We start from the raw sequence: 15,501 nt of genomic DNA on the forward strand, positions 1-15,501 counted from the left end.
TGTCAGCCCGGAACAGGCTCCGCCCATCCAGTGCTAAAGCCTCATCCGGTATGTTATTATGGATCCATGTCTCTGTAAGGATGAGAGCACCTCAGTTCCTGGTTTCTCTTTGCTGGGTCAGCCTGAGCCTCATCTCATCCATTTTATTTTCCTGCGACCGGACATTTGCCAGGAGTAGTCTGGGTAGTGGGACAGCCTTGGGTCCAAGCCTTCTTAGCTTAAGTCTTATCCCAGCTCATTTCCCTGTCTTCCCAGGTCGACCACACCGCTTGCGATGACGTCTGGTCCGAATGTTTTGGTTGTCGGATCCTGAGATGCCGAGAGCAGAGATCGTTTCAAGGTCCATGGCACTTCCTCTTCTGATATTGACGATTGCATTACTGTCATAAGTAATACACCCACAAGTGACACAATTCTCAGCAATAAAAATAAGAGAATCGCTCCTTTTTATGCTAAAATTGAGGGAGCCACCAGCTGCTGTATGTATATGCGCCGCCGTTGCCATGGTAACACACACACACACACACACACACATATATATATATATATATATATATATACACATATATATATATACACACACACACACACACACACATACATACATACACATACACACACACATGTATATACATATATATATATATATATATATATATATATATACTACTCACAAAAAGTTAGGGATATTCGGCTTTCGGGTGAAATTTCAGGATGAACCTAAACTGCATTATAACCTTTACAGGTGAACTTAATGTGACCTTCTGTAAACTTTTGAATGCACATGTCCAACTGTTCAGTGTTTCAGTACTTTTTGCACAAGTTGCTGTTCTCTAACAAGGAGCTTAACAGCAAAATTCACATCAGGTGTTTGATCCATGAATCGACCAATAAATTTCCTGGTTCAATTAGAATTGGTATTTAAACAGTCCTCCTCATCATGCTGCTCACATTTTGACATCATGAGACCAAGACGACACCTAACAATTGATCAGCAGCACCTCGCCATTGCGAGGCTTCAAACAGGATGTTCTCAGACGGAAGTGGCCACTGAGCTTAGAGTGTCACAGAGTGTCATCAGTAGGTTGCAACAGAGATACAGAGAGACTGGAAGAGTCACAGAAAGGCATAGAAGTGGACGTCCTTTGGCCACATCCCACACTGATGACCGCTTCATTCTGAACAGTGCCCTGTGGAACCGGATGATGAATGCCACTCAACTCCAGGCACATTTAAGGGAGGTGAGAGGCACCCAAGTGTCACGTCAGACCATTCGAAACCGTTTACATCAGCATGGTCTGCGTGCTAGACAACCTGCAAGGATACCTGACCACACCACCAGGCACAGGTGTCATCGTCTTGCATGGGCCAGGGAACATTTACGCTGGACGAGGGACCAGTGGGCCTCAGTGCTGTTCTCTGATGAAAGCCGATTCATGTTGAGCAGAAATGATGGCCGCCAACAATGTTGGAGACGTCAAGGAGAGCGCTATGCATCAGCCACTGTTGTCACCAGATGAGCCTTTGGTGGTGGTGGTGTTACTGTGTGGGCAGGTGTGTCTAGTCAGTACAGAACTGCCCTACACTTTGTGAATGGTACAGTGACAAGCCCATACTACCTGAATAACATCATTAATCCAGTCATTGTGCCCCTGCATGGACAACACAGGCCTAATTTCATCTTCATGGACGACAATGCTCCAGCTCATCGAGGTCGTATCATTAGGGAATGCCTGCTGGAGACTGGGGTACCTCAAATGGAGTGGCCTGCACTTTCTCCAGAACCAAATCCCATAGAAAACCTATGGGATCAGCTGAGTCACCGTGTAGAGGCTCGTAACTCTGTACCCCGGAACCTCAATGACCTGAGGGCCGGCCTTCAAGAAGAGTGGGATGCCATGCCTCAGCAGACAATAAGTCGACTTGTGAACAGCATGAGACATCGTTGTCAAGCTGTAATTGATGCTCAAGGGCACATGACAAGTTATTGAGACATTGACATTTTTTGTTGTGGTATACCCACCACTGTTGTTGGCTTTTGTTTCAATAAATTGTTTGAGATGAGGAAATCACCAGTGTATGCTTCTACTTAAATGCCCAACTTTCATGATATAATATCACTGTAGCGTGAACTTTTTACATTTTCCATAAATTTCACCCGAAAGCCAAATATCCCTAACTTTTTGTGAGTAGTGTATATACAGTTGAAACCAGAAGTTTACATACACTGCATAAAAAGACACATAACCTTTTTTTTCTCACTGTCTGACCTTAAATCAGACTAAACTTTTCCTGTTTTAGGTCAGTTAGGATTACCAAAATTATTTCTATTTGCTAAATGACAGAATAATGGGAGACAGAATTTTTTAGAGATTTTTTTATTACTTTCTTCAAAGTCACAAGTTTACATACATTTACTTAGTATTTGGTAGCATTGCCTTTAAACTGTATGACTTGGGTCAAACGTCTTGGGTATCCTTCCACAAGCTTCTCACAATAGTTTGCTGGAATTTTGGCCCATTCCTCCTGACAGAACTGGTGTAACTGAGTCAGGTTTGTAGGCCGCCTTGCTCGCACACGCCTTTTCAGCTCTGCCCACAAATTTTCTATGGGATTGAGATCCGGGCTTTGTGATGGCCACTCCAAAACATTGACTTTGTTGTCCTTAAGCCACTTTGTAACCAATTTGGCAGTATGCTTAGGGTCATTGTCCATTTGGAAGACCCAAGCTTTAACTTCCTGGCTGATGTCTTGAGATGTTGCTTCAATATTTCCACATAATGTTCTTTCCTCATGATGCCATCTATTTTGTGAAGTGCACCAGTCCCTCCTGCAGCAAAACACCCCCACAACATGATGCTGCCACCCCCCTACTTCACAGTTGGGATGGTGTTCTCAGACTTGCAAGCTTCCCCCTTTTTCCTCCAAATGTAACAATGATCATTATGGCCAAACAGTTCAATTTTAGTTTCATCAGACCAGAGGATATGTCTCCAAAAATTAAGGTCTTTGTCCCTGTGTGCATGTGCAAACTGTAATCTGGCTTTTTTATGTTGCTTTTGGAGTAATGGCTTTTTCCTCGCCGAGTGGCCTTTCAGCCCATGTCGGTACAGGACTCGTTTCACTGTGGATAATGACACTTTCTTACCAGCTTCAGCCAGCATCTTCACAAGATCTTTCGCTTTTGTTCTGGGGTTGATACGCACATTTCACACCAAAACACTTTCATCTCTGGGACACAGAACCCGTCTCCTTTCTGAGCGGTATGATGGCTGGACATTCCCATGTTGTTTATACTTGCGTATAATTGTTTGAACAGATGAACGTGGCACCTTCAGGCATCTGGAAATTGTACCCAAGGATGAACCAGACTTGTGGAGGTCCACAATTCTCTTCCTGATATCTTGGCTGATTTCTTTTGATTTTCCCATGATGGCATACAAGGAAGCAGTGTGTTTGAGGTGTGCCTTAAAATACATCCACAGGTGTGCCTCCAATTAACTCACATGTTGTCAGTTACCCTATCAAAAGCTTCCAAAACCATGACATCATCATCTGGGCTTTTCCAAATTGTTTAAGGGCATAGTAATCTAAGTGTATGTAAACTTGTGACTTTGAAGAAAGTAATAAAAAATTCTCTAAAAAATTCTGTCTCTCATTATTCTGTCATTTAGCAAATAGAAATAATTTTGGTAATCCTAACTGACCTAAAACAGGAAAAGTTTAGTCTGATTTAAGGTCAGACAGTGAGAAAAAAAAGGTTATGTGTCTTTTTATGCAGTGTATGTAAACTTCTGGTTTCAACTGTATATAGATATAGATATAGATATATATACATATATAGATATATACTCCACCTAAACACCAAATAGTATCCTGTCCCGACACCCTGAAGTGATTGCTATCACACGTATTGAACCACACTTTCTCTCATACACCCCCCTTCACCCCCGTTGGATAAGAAACATTGCTGAGAACGCCATATAATTTATGTAGGACTGCGGGAGGTGCCTGCTCAAGAGACTATTCGCTGTCTGTTCCTTTTATATTCTGCCATACCTCAATAAACATACATACATCACATTAGGAGGCTTTCAGTTCCATTGAATAATTACAGCCAAAGCTCTGAAGTACAAAAAAAGCGTTCAGGATAGTGCCTAATTCCCTGCAGCTTCTGTAGTAAATATCTGCAGAAATTGTGTATTTAAATATAAATAATGCAAGGATTTTCTTAGAAACAAGAAACATAAGGTTGAGTTTTAGTGGACTACAATTACAACCCATTTTCTCCTATATTGTTTATGATTTTATAAATTTATGTAAGATAATATATAGGACAAATACAAGACTTTTTTTTTTATCAATTTCACAAAAATGTCAATACTTGATGACCTGACGTTTCAGTCAATAAATAATAATAATAATTTAAAAAAAAAAAAAAAAAAAAAAAACATTACCAATAGATGGCTCATCTGAGTGTGCAAGAGCCAGACTTTCAACAAATACGATCAAAACTTCAAAGACAAACTGATCCACCAGTGAACTCTCCTCCCTGCAGAGACAAAGACAAAAACACCAGGTAAATAAAACAAGAAGCTTTTTCCCTGAGGCATGTGACCAATTCTGTCATTTACAATGCATGAAATTTTTGTTTGCTTGTTTGTTTTTTTGTTTGTTTGTTTTTTACACTAAATTTGTAATATTTAAAAGTGAGGGAAAAATACATACACACAAATACATAAAGTTATGAATGAATGAATAAATGAATGAATGAATGAATAAACAAGTCTTCCTCCTGAACTTTCCACGCTCCTCACTTTTGAAATTCAGTGTAACTCAGTGTAACAGTGTCGTGCTGCTATCCAGTGATTATCTTTTTTAACTGCATCATATTATCAGCTGAATTATTCTTCAAACTTAAACTGGGTTCTCTCTCAAAGTACAGCAGATATCAAGATGATATTTTACACAAAAATTTCCACTTGTGTTGACCTGGTTGAACTTCAAATGGAAAGATGATAATTTCATGGTTAATAAAATTTTCTCAGACTGCACTCTTTTCTTTAAGAACGTAATATTTGGTTGTCATGTTGATAACAGACGATAATTCCTTTTATTCATTTAATTCTACTTTTTGCTAAGTTTCATATCCATAAATGTAAATTTGCAGGCCAAAAGCCACAATTCCTTGTATTAATGAAGGAAATGGAGCATTGACTATCTTTATCGCAAAGAAAAAAGGCAATCAAAACAGTAAATGTGTGCAATAGTTTTAATGTTGCTGTCTGTGATACCCTTGTTTGTTTGTTTTTTGCAACTTATTGTTTTTTGTTAAATATATCTTTTTGATGTATTGTTCTTGTTAGAAAATGTGTAAAAAAAAAAAAAAATCAACACATGGTGCTTGGTATGGGATTTGAACGTGATTCAGTGGGTGGAGCAGTGGGCTTGTAATCAGAAGATCCCACTAGCTGCCTGGGTTTCAATGGTCATGAATTATAATGTTATTCGTGTGAGGCTGTTATCTCCGGATTGAGCAAAAGTTGCTGAGAAAGTAGATGTACACCATCTTTATGTTAGCTCCAAAATGTGTGAAGGCACACAGATACAAACTACCTGTCTAACAGGCAGTGTGAAGGCATTACAGCTGGCAAAAACATTTTTCAAAATGGCGCCAGCAGCTTTTCATGCTTATATCGACTGCTGTCTGTGTCACTTTGTTTCAATAACGTCACAGACAGACACAGACCCAGACACACATTTATGTAACAGTGTGGTGCTGCCATCTATACCCCTTTTCCACCAAAGAGGTTCCAGGGCTGGTTCAGAGCCAGTGCCTGACTTAGCACCGGTCCTTTGTTTTTCCACCGCCCAAGCGTCGGCCAAACTGGTTCCAAATCGGTTCCAGGCAAGCACCAACTTCGAGCAGGGGCTAAACAGAGCGCGGGGGCCAGAGAAAGAACTGATGATGTGACCCACCACATCATTGGTGGGCAGGGTTACAGACCCAAACGGGAACAGCGAACGCTATAAACGTATAGCTAAACATAGTCGCCGTTCGTTCGGACCACGAATACAACAGGTAGCCAACAATAATTGCGTTTTTCGCCTCTGGATCGCAATGTAGGCTTGTAAAGACACGAGCAGTATTTGCATCGCTACGATGGGTCGTCTATTATATATATCTATATATATATATCTCTATATATCTATATCTCTATATCTATCTATCTCTCTCTCTCTCTATATATATATAGATATATAGAGATATAGAGATATAGATATATAGATATATATATATGTATTAACCAGTTTCTTTTAATTTGTTTAATTAATACTACTCTTAAAATTAAAAACAAGGGAGTATCCTTCCTCCTAATTTCCTCTGGTGTTTTTCCAAGTAATAGCACCAAAGGATTTTTACTAAATGAAACACCAAAAATATTCTCCAACTCTGACAGAATTTTCCCAGAATTCACTTATGACCTTACATGACCAAAATATATAACTGTGGTGTGCTATTTGCTCCCCGCATTTTCTCCAACAATTTGAAGTTAGATTACATTTATACTTACATTGGAGTTGGGGTGTCCTAAAGAATCTAATTTAAAATTTCCATGCAAACTCCTTCCAGTAATTTGAATTAGTTGTTTTGTGTATGTTATTACACATTTGTTCCCAATCTACAAATGAAATATTGCAAAGAAGTTCATTCTCCCATCTATTTTTAATCCATTTGTTGATATTTGTGGTCAACTTGTATTATTCTAACTATCTTACTTGGAAATTTTGTTTCAGCTCCACCGTCATATATTTTAAGCATGTATTTAATCAAAGGGTTTACATGTTGGTTCGATTTCTTCTTTAAAGCATCAAGAAGATAAGATCTTACTTGGAAAAATCTAAATAAATGAGATATAGGTAAACCATATTGCAGAGATACCTGTTCAAAAGATTTCATCACTTCGTCATTAAACATTTGTCCAAATATACAAAAATCTTTTGAGGCCCACAAACTAAAAGTCCGATCTGTTTTGTTAGGAAGGAAGTCCGGGTCAGTCCCCATTGCTTTTAAGAAATTTAAATCTTCATTTAGTTTTAGATTCTGACAGACTTCTCTCCAGACCTTAAGTGTGGCCAGCAGTTAGTGGTATGTCGCCACAATTTACTTCCATTTCTCTCCACCTTATATGTGGGCTTTTTAGCATCCATATTTTAACATTTCTTACTTGTGCTGCTTGTTAGTAAGCTTGCAAGTTGGGTAAATCTAGACCACCCATTTCTTTTGGCAATTTGAGATATTTCATTTTTATTCTTGGTTTCCTGTCGTTCCAAATGAAATTCATTATAATAGAATCCCACTGTTTGAATGTGTTAGAAACGATATATATGGGTAGTGCTTTGAAAAGAATTAAAAATCTTGGTAATATATTCATCTGTATAATTTTAATTCTCTCTCTTAAGGAAAATGGGATTATAGACCATCTATTTAAATCCAGTTTGATTTGGAACATTAATTCATCAAAGTTCTTCAAATACAAGTCCAAATTCTTTGTTATATTAAATCCAAGATATTTTATCCTTTCCACATCCCAATGAAATGCATATTTGTATTTGAGTTCATCACTAATTGTACAGCCCATAACCATTACTTCTGATTTATTAACATTCAATACATAGCCTGAAATAGCTCCAAACTCTTCAATTACCTTCATTAATGCTTCAATTGATTGTTCAGGTTTAGATAAATAAATAATTATATCGTCTGCATACATCGACAATTTATGATTTACTCCCGCTATAACTATACCATTTATTTTCTGTTCTAACCTAATTCGTTCTGCCAGTGGTTCTATACATAGTGCAAAAATCAACGAGGATAGGGGGTCCCCCTGTCTGGTACCTTTAGAAATACTAAATAAATTTGACATTGCCCTATTAACTTTGACTTAAGCATTTGGCTGTTCATACATAGCTTTCAACCGACTTATAAAATTGTCATGTATACCAAAATTCTTTAATGTTTCAAATAGATAAGGCCATAAGACCTTATCGAAGGCCTTTTCGGCATCTAAGGTAATCATTCCCACAGGGAGATTTTGTTTTTGAACTGTCTCTATGATGTTTAATGTTCGTCTCACGTTGTCAACAAGCAGTCTTTGGCTAATAAAGCCAGTTTGATCTGGATTTATTAGCTGTGGTATAATTTTCGCTAATCTGGTAGCTAGTATTGAAGATAGTAATTTATGATCTGTATTTAAAAGGCTAATAGACCTATAAGATGAACAATCTGCAGGATTTTTACCTGGCTTATGTAAAACTGTTATGACAGCAGAATTCCATGTCGCTACCCATGTCTCATTATCCAATGCCCAATTATAGGCTTTACATAAAAGTGGAACAAGATCAAATTGAAATTCTTTAAAAAAAAAACTCATTTGTATATCCATCGCTTCCAGGCAACTTATGTGTTTTAAGTTTTTTAATATGGTTATTAATTTCCTCCTCTGTTATTGCCATTGTAAGTGTGATATTTTGTTCTTCAGAAGCTTTAGGTAAGTTCAACCTTTGAAAAAACTGCATTACATCATCCTTATTTACAAGATTTTGGGTAGGATCATACAATTCCTGATAAAATTTTGCAAATTGATTTGCTATCTCATTTCGACCCCTTAATACAGTCTTTGCATTTTCAATGAGCTGCATTACTGATGCCCTCTTTTGCTGTTTTTTAAGTTTGTGGGCCAATACTTTTGCTGCTTTGGGACCTCTGTCATAAGTTCTTTGTCTTATAAAAGACTGATTTCTCTACCTCCATATTCAAAAAATCATTCATTACTGCTTTTGCCTCTTTAAGTTCCTCCAATTCTGAGGTTTCCCCAGAGGTTTTGTATTCTTTTTCTAATTCCTCAATTTTCTTCTCAAGTAATTTTCTTACATTTTCTTTTTGTTTTTTTCCTGAAGGCGGCATAGGCTATTATTTCACCCCTTAAAACGACCTTGGCCCCTTCCCATAATATTAATGGATTTACATCCTCTGTGTCGTTAAACCTTACATATTCTCGTAACACTTCTCTTACCTTTGTTTTAAATTCCTTTTCTAAAATAAGAGAATTATTAAACCTCCAAATATGAGTACCTTTCTCAATACTAGTCTTTAATGTCATTTGTAAAGGTGCATGATCTGATAAATGTATCTGGCCAATTTTGATACTTTTAACAGTTGACAGGTCTTTAGAAAACATAAAAAAGTATCAAGTCTTGAATAATTTCTTGTAACTGAGGAATAATATGTGTAGTCCCTTTGACTTGGATTTAAGGCTCGCCATACATCCACTAATTTCCTCATCAAAAGTGCATCCTTTTGAGCCTTGTTTTGTATTACTTTGTGAATCCATCTTCTCGTTCATTAATAAATTAAAATCTCCTCCTAACACAATTATACATTTACTCTGCACTGTAATTAAATCAATAATCTTCTCAATTACACTTGGACCTTCTTCAGGAGGGTTGTAAATATTTAGTAGTTTGATGTATTCTCCATCCATCCTCCTCATTACAAAAACATATCTGCCCTCTTTGTCACACACTGTTTTTTCTACTTCAAAAGGGATATGGTTCTTAATCATAATTATAACACCTCTTCTGGCTGAGTGATAAGATGAGTGAAATACCTGGGCTTTAAACAGTTTTGCTAATTTCTCATGTTCTATTTTGGACAAGTGTGTTTCCTGCATAAATACAATGTCTCCTCCTTGATACTTCATTTGCGCAAGCACTTTAGTTCTTTTAATTGGTTTGTTCAGACCATTAACATTCAATGAAATTATATTAAAATTCATACACTACCACTTAATGTTTTCTGTTTTATAGGTCTACCACATATATTCAACAATACATCCAGAACCTAGCCCAATGCATGTAATTTTTGTCCATGCTGAATATTGTGATTCTGAGCGAGCGTCTCACACACCCACACCCACACCCACGTGATCACGTTTTACACTGACGTAATGACATGGGTCTGACTTGGCTCCGCTTGGCTCTTGGCCGATGGAAAAGCAAACCGGTTCTTTGTTGGAACCAGTTAAGCACTGGCTCTCGCACCAGAACCGAACTAGCACCAGATTCTAGGGGCACTAGTGGTTTTCTTTTTCAACTGCATCATATCATCAGCTGAGACAGTCTTCAGACTGAAACTGTGTCTTCTCCCAAAGTACAACAGATATCCATATATTTTACACACCAAAAAATGCCACTGGTGCTGACCTGCTTTAACTTGAAATTGGAAAATATGAATAATTTGATAGTTAATCAAATTTTCTCAGACTTGACTCTTTTCTATGGAGAGGTCATATTTGGTTAAAATGTTCATGATAACATGGGCGATAATGCCTATTTCTTATTAATTTAATGTTACTTTTTACGAAGTTTCCATGAATGTAAATTTGCTGGCAAATAGCCACAATACTTTGTATTAATGAAGGCAATGGAGCATTATTTTTTGACTATTTCTTTACCTCCACAATAACAATAATAATAAGTAAGATAATAATAAGTATGCAGAACAGTAGTATGTGCCTGCTTTGCAGCAGGCATATAATATGTATGTAGAATAGTACCTGCTGCCATAGTATGACGGACTGTAACATATGGCACATAATAAGTATGGTGGATTACAATATGTAATTGTATTGTGCATGTAATGATAGAGTTCTAAAACATGACTGCTTGCTTCAAGAAACAATTAGCACAATTAGCCTTTTGTAGATATTACATTTAACATGTAGAATCACTGGTATGGTCCTTTAATCTAAGAACTCAAAAACAAACTTACAAAAGTAATAGAGTATAAATAAACATTTCCTACCTGAATTGTCTGTAGATACTGTTGAACACCAAGGCAGCACCCAGTCTTTTGAACCCATTGGGATGCAGAGCCAAGCTGTAGATGCGCTTGAACAAGGACTTGATATTGGCCGGGCTCTTGTCCTGCTGTTCAGGGGTGGTTTGTTTGATTGACCACTTGACAAACTCTTCAGTACAGCGGCCACAGAAGTCTCGCAGAGTGCTGTCCATGGGATCAACCGCACCATCCTGGAGAAACGACAGGCATGTAAGGCTGTGAAAGTTTTAGATGGAAAGTTACCTCTCATGGAACACTGGAAACTTTCCACTGATGTTAAGATTCTGCCTGGAGAATGCCACTTTTCAAGCCCCTTGAGGGTTTTTAGGCAATTCTCCTTCACATTTCCCTGTTCATTTCATATTATATCTTTTATCAAGTTTCTTATGTGTGTACAAAAATAAACCAAGTCACATCAAATCAAATGAAGAATTCTTTTCAGTAATATGGTGTAAATCTTTTTCTACAACATCATGTTGTAGGCCTAATATTTATTTTATCACTCAATATGTTGTTCTAGTCTTAAGGATTTGAATGATTTTCAGTTGAAAACTGTTGAATTGGATCGGTTATTTAATGTATTTTTGTAACAGACGCTATATGGACAAATGTACTGGGCCACCATTACACCTACAAGAGCTTTTATGACATCCCATTCTGAATCCATAGGCATCTCTCCCCTCCCACCCAACCAGTAGAGGTAGATGACCGCCCGCCCTGAGTCTGGTTCTACCTGAGGGTTCTTCCCATTAAAGGGGAGTTTTACCTTGACACTGTCGCCAAGGGCATGCTCAGGAGGGAATCTGTTGGGTTTCTTGTTTTTCTACTATAATTTGTAGAGCGTGGTCTTTACCTGCTCTACCTGTAAAGCGTCATGAGATAACTTCTGTTGTGATTTGACGCTATATAAATAAAGTTTGATTGATTGATTGATTGAGTTGGTCCCCCTGTGCAGCTTGAACAGCTTCAAATCTTCTAGGATAGCTTTCTACAGGTTTTTGGAGCGTGTCTGTGGGAATTTTTCCCAATTAAGCCACAAGAACAATTGTGAGATCAGACACTGATGCTGGAGGAGGTTCTGGCGTGCAATCTATGCCCTAGTTCATCCCAAAGGTGTTAAGGTGTTGGATGGGGTTGAGGTCTGGGCTCTGTGTGGGCCAATCAAGTTCTTCCACACCAAACTCACCCAACCATGCCTTCATGAAACTTGCTTGGTGCACTGGGGTACAGTCATGCTGGAACAGAAAAGGACCTTCCCTAAAGTGTTCCCACAAAGTTGGAAGCATAGAATTGTCCACAATGTCTTGGTAAGCTGAAACATTAAGATCATTCACAATTTTTTGCAAAGGCAGACTGCATGGCAAGGTGCTTGATTTTATACATCTGTGACAATGGGACAGAATTCAATGATTAAGGGGTGTGTCCAAATGCTTTTGTCCACATGAAGCTAACCCAACTCCTGATAGTCCATCCTGTGTGCCACAAAAAGAAAACGTAGGCGGAAATACAGGCATCAGTGGGAAGATTCAAATTCTTGGCTTGACAGTGTTAGTGAAAACAAATATAAAGCAAACTGCGAATTAAAGCTGCAAGCAGCGTTGGTCGGGCCCTCGCACCCGCGCCCTACGTCCCCCTCGTGCCCGGTCTATTCAAGGTGCCACTCACTCACTTACACTCACACACACACACACACACACACACATACACTCACGCACACGCACACACACACACACACACACACACACACACACACACACACAAAAGCACGTGCAGGCACACACACACACACACACACACACACATGCACTCGCAGGCAGGCGCACACACACACACACACACACACGCTAACAAAAACCCACTGGTAGTACATTTGCTGCTGGTGCCCCTCTGGCCACTAGCAACGCCCCTCCAGCAGATGGTGCCCTTAGCATGTCCTAGTGTGTGCTTGACATGACCTGTCACTCCTTTTAAGGGGTATGTGCATTGGGGGATGTGCTGGCAGCTAGTGTGTGTCAGTAGAGCAGGCAGAGTGCAGAGTGCAGAGCAGACCAGAGTCAAAAACTGTTAAACAACTCTTCACAGTGGCCACACACTTTTTCCAATCCACTCCATAATATACAGTTTTGTAGGAATTTTTGTCCCCTTTCCATCGGCATAGGTTTGAAAGCTGTCAGACTTTTACTTTAGACTGCTGGGGCCTAATTAGTGCGTAGTGTCAGGCCAAGTGACAGCTTATTCACACCAGGGTCCATAGGAAAAAGTGGAGGAGCTGGACACTCTGATTTTGAGGGCTTATAAAATCCAAACGGTTCGAATTAATAATTAACCTTGAAGAACTTTTGTTAAGCACTGTGTCCTCTGTCATGTATTAAATTTTCCAGCCGATTCAATTTACGCCCTGGGAGGAGTGCGATTTCATGCAAAGTGAAAATTTGGGCGAAAACGTGACTTTCAAACACAAATTGCGGACTTCCTGTTGGTTTTAGGTGGGGGGCACGGCATGAAAAATGTCGGGCATGATGAGATCTACGTTTCGGCGCTGGTTTGGTCTTTCTATGACATTCCTGTGGGCCGCAGGGGCTGCCTTTACGTCCTTAGGTGGCGCTACCGAGCCCATTTTTGCACCGGGGGGTTCAGATTTTTGATTTTATCGAATTTTTCGCCAGACCTGGTGTGCGTGCCGAATTTGGTGAGTTTTTGAGCATGTTTAGGGGGTCAAATTAAGCGTCAAAGATACGTAATAATAAGAAAAAAACGAAGCAAAAACAATAGGGCTTCGCACTGGGACAGTGCTCAGGCCCTAATACTGAGACCAGCGCTGCCTTGCTTTATATGTGACCATAATAAAGATTGCATAGAAAATTGAAGACTGACTCCGGTCTGTTCTTGGGCTTTCAACAAAAGAATCGGGAGCTAACAATTGGTGCCGTGACCCGGATTGACTGACTCTGAGACCGTGTCCAATTGAGGACCGCCGAAGTCGATCGGAGGAGAAATTTTTTCAGACAATTCCAGGGCCCTAAAACAAAGGTAAAGCAGAAAACCTTTTCCATCTGAAATTTCTGCACATTGGACATACTAAATTAAATTGTCTGATTAATGCTACCCTCTGATTGCAAAAATTGTGATAAATTTAGGGGGAAATAAATAACTGTATGTGTTATCAACTGAATGGTCACATGTAAAGTATCAAGCACATAGACTCAGGTGAGGGAAGGTGAATAAGTGTCCTAGTCTAGTTTAAATTGGTTAAATCTAAAAGTTCTAGTTTAAATTGGTTGAATCTAAAAGTTTTATAGGACGCTAGAATTTCCACTTAAAGTGATGCCGGATTATTGCCAAATAGTCCGATGCCGGATTATTGCCAAATAGTGCCATGCCAGGAGACATGCTGATGCCGCTGGGTGCGATGCCACTGGGTGCGTTGCCAGACTGTGTCTGAGGCCACTTAATGTGGGTTTTTTTTCCTGTATTTCTTGTAGACAATAGGCCTCAAGTTCTATAAGGACACAGGGAAAGTTTGTTATTTTTCATACCAATGTGGGGTGGTTTCCTACTTGATTGATATTTTTACTGTGACTGTGGCAGTGTATCGAACAGTGGAGACTGGTCGAGAATTCCTGTCCTGACACAGATCTCAAGTAGTTCTGCAAGGGGGGCATTGGAATAGATTAGAACAGGGATTTTTTAGTTTAGAGTGTTGCAGAGGTGGTGAATTAAAACGAGTGGATAGACTGGGAGAACCCCCAGCGATTAAGCGCACAGAGTACTAGGCTCTGTGTAGAAGCTTCTTAATCAGGTCCCCACTCAGGCGCTGGGCCATTTGCCATATTTGTCTAACACGTCTATATTTAATGATGGCGCAAAAGGTTGTTGACCATTGAAAGGAATGTAAACCCAGTCCCGGGGAGTCGGTGCTGTTAGAAACAGTGAACAAGAAGGTTCCAGAGGAGGAAGAAGGCGTATGTTCGGATAGGTTTGTGGACAGGACTAGGGAAATGCAAGAACAGGAAATGTTGGGGGGTTGTGAAAGAGCTCCATCCAAACTGAGCGATGTTAACCTTTTTGGCAGCAGACAACAAGTGGTGCAGCCCAGACAGCAGTGGAGCTGCATGAAACAGGAGTAGTGCAGAGAGGAAAGGCAGGTAAAAGAGAGAAACATTTTCGACAAATTGCCAGTGTTTTTTGGGGAAAGTAACACTATCTGATAAGATGTTGACCCATACGCAGCAACAACACCAGGTGCCAGTTGAGACCGTAACTTCTCCGGAGACACAATGTGCCAGAGACAAAAAATTCCCATCCAAGGCAACTGTGACTGCTCCAGCACTGATGACCTTGCTCTCCTCGTATGCCGATACAAGGGTGATGGTGGAAACTATCCAACATCAGATACTTAACAGTGAACCCATCAGCTCGGAAAAAACTAACACACACCAAAATACTACTACTGAAAGGGCTCCATTAGTGGTTGTCAGGAATGGCCTAACGCAACCAACCACATATCCAGGCGATAGAACATCACAAAACCAGACAGAACGATATCTAAATGAACCCGTGTGGAAGAACCGAGGCAGGCTAAACAATAGCAAGCT

The 15,501-nt window shown here is 39.5% G+C and overlaps 1 protein-coding gene across 2 annotated transcripts in view; it reads right to left on the minus strand.

The window, feature by feature from the left end:
- Positions 1-15,501, minus strand: part of prkdc (protein kinase, DNA-activated, catalytic subunit) — a 422,427-nt gene that overhangs the window by 280,347 nt on the left and 126,579 nt on the right. For both annotated transcript variants that reach the window (XM_030079770.1, XM_030079769.1), the window contains exons 27-28: positions 10,871-11,097; positions 4,458-4,552 (exon numbers count right to left, since the gene is read on the minus strand). In XM_030079770.1, coding sequence (XP_029935630.1) covers positions 4,458-4,552; positions 10,871-11,097 — 322 coding nt within the window. The remainder of the gene's footprint in view (positions 1-4,457; positions 4,553-10,870; positions 11,098-15,501) is intronic.

The sequence above is a fragment of the Myripristis murdjan genome, chromosome 20 (assembly GCF_902150065.1).
Source record: "Myripristis murdjan chromosome 20, fMyrMur1.1, whole genome shotgun sequence".
Lineage (NCBI taxonomy): Eukaryota > Metazoa > Chordata > Actinopteri > Holocentriformes > Holocentridae > Myripristis > Myripristis murdjan.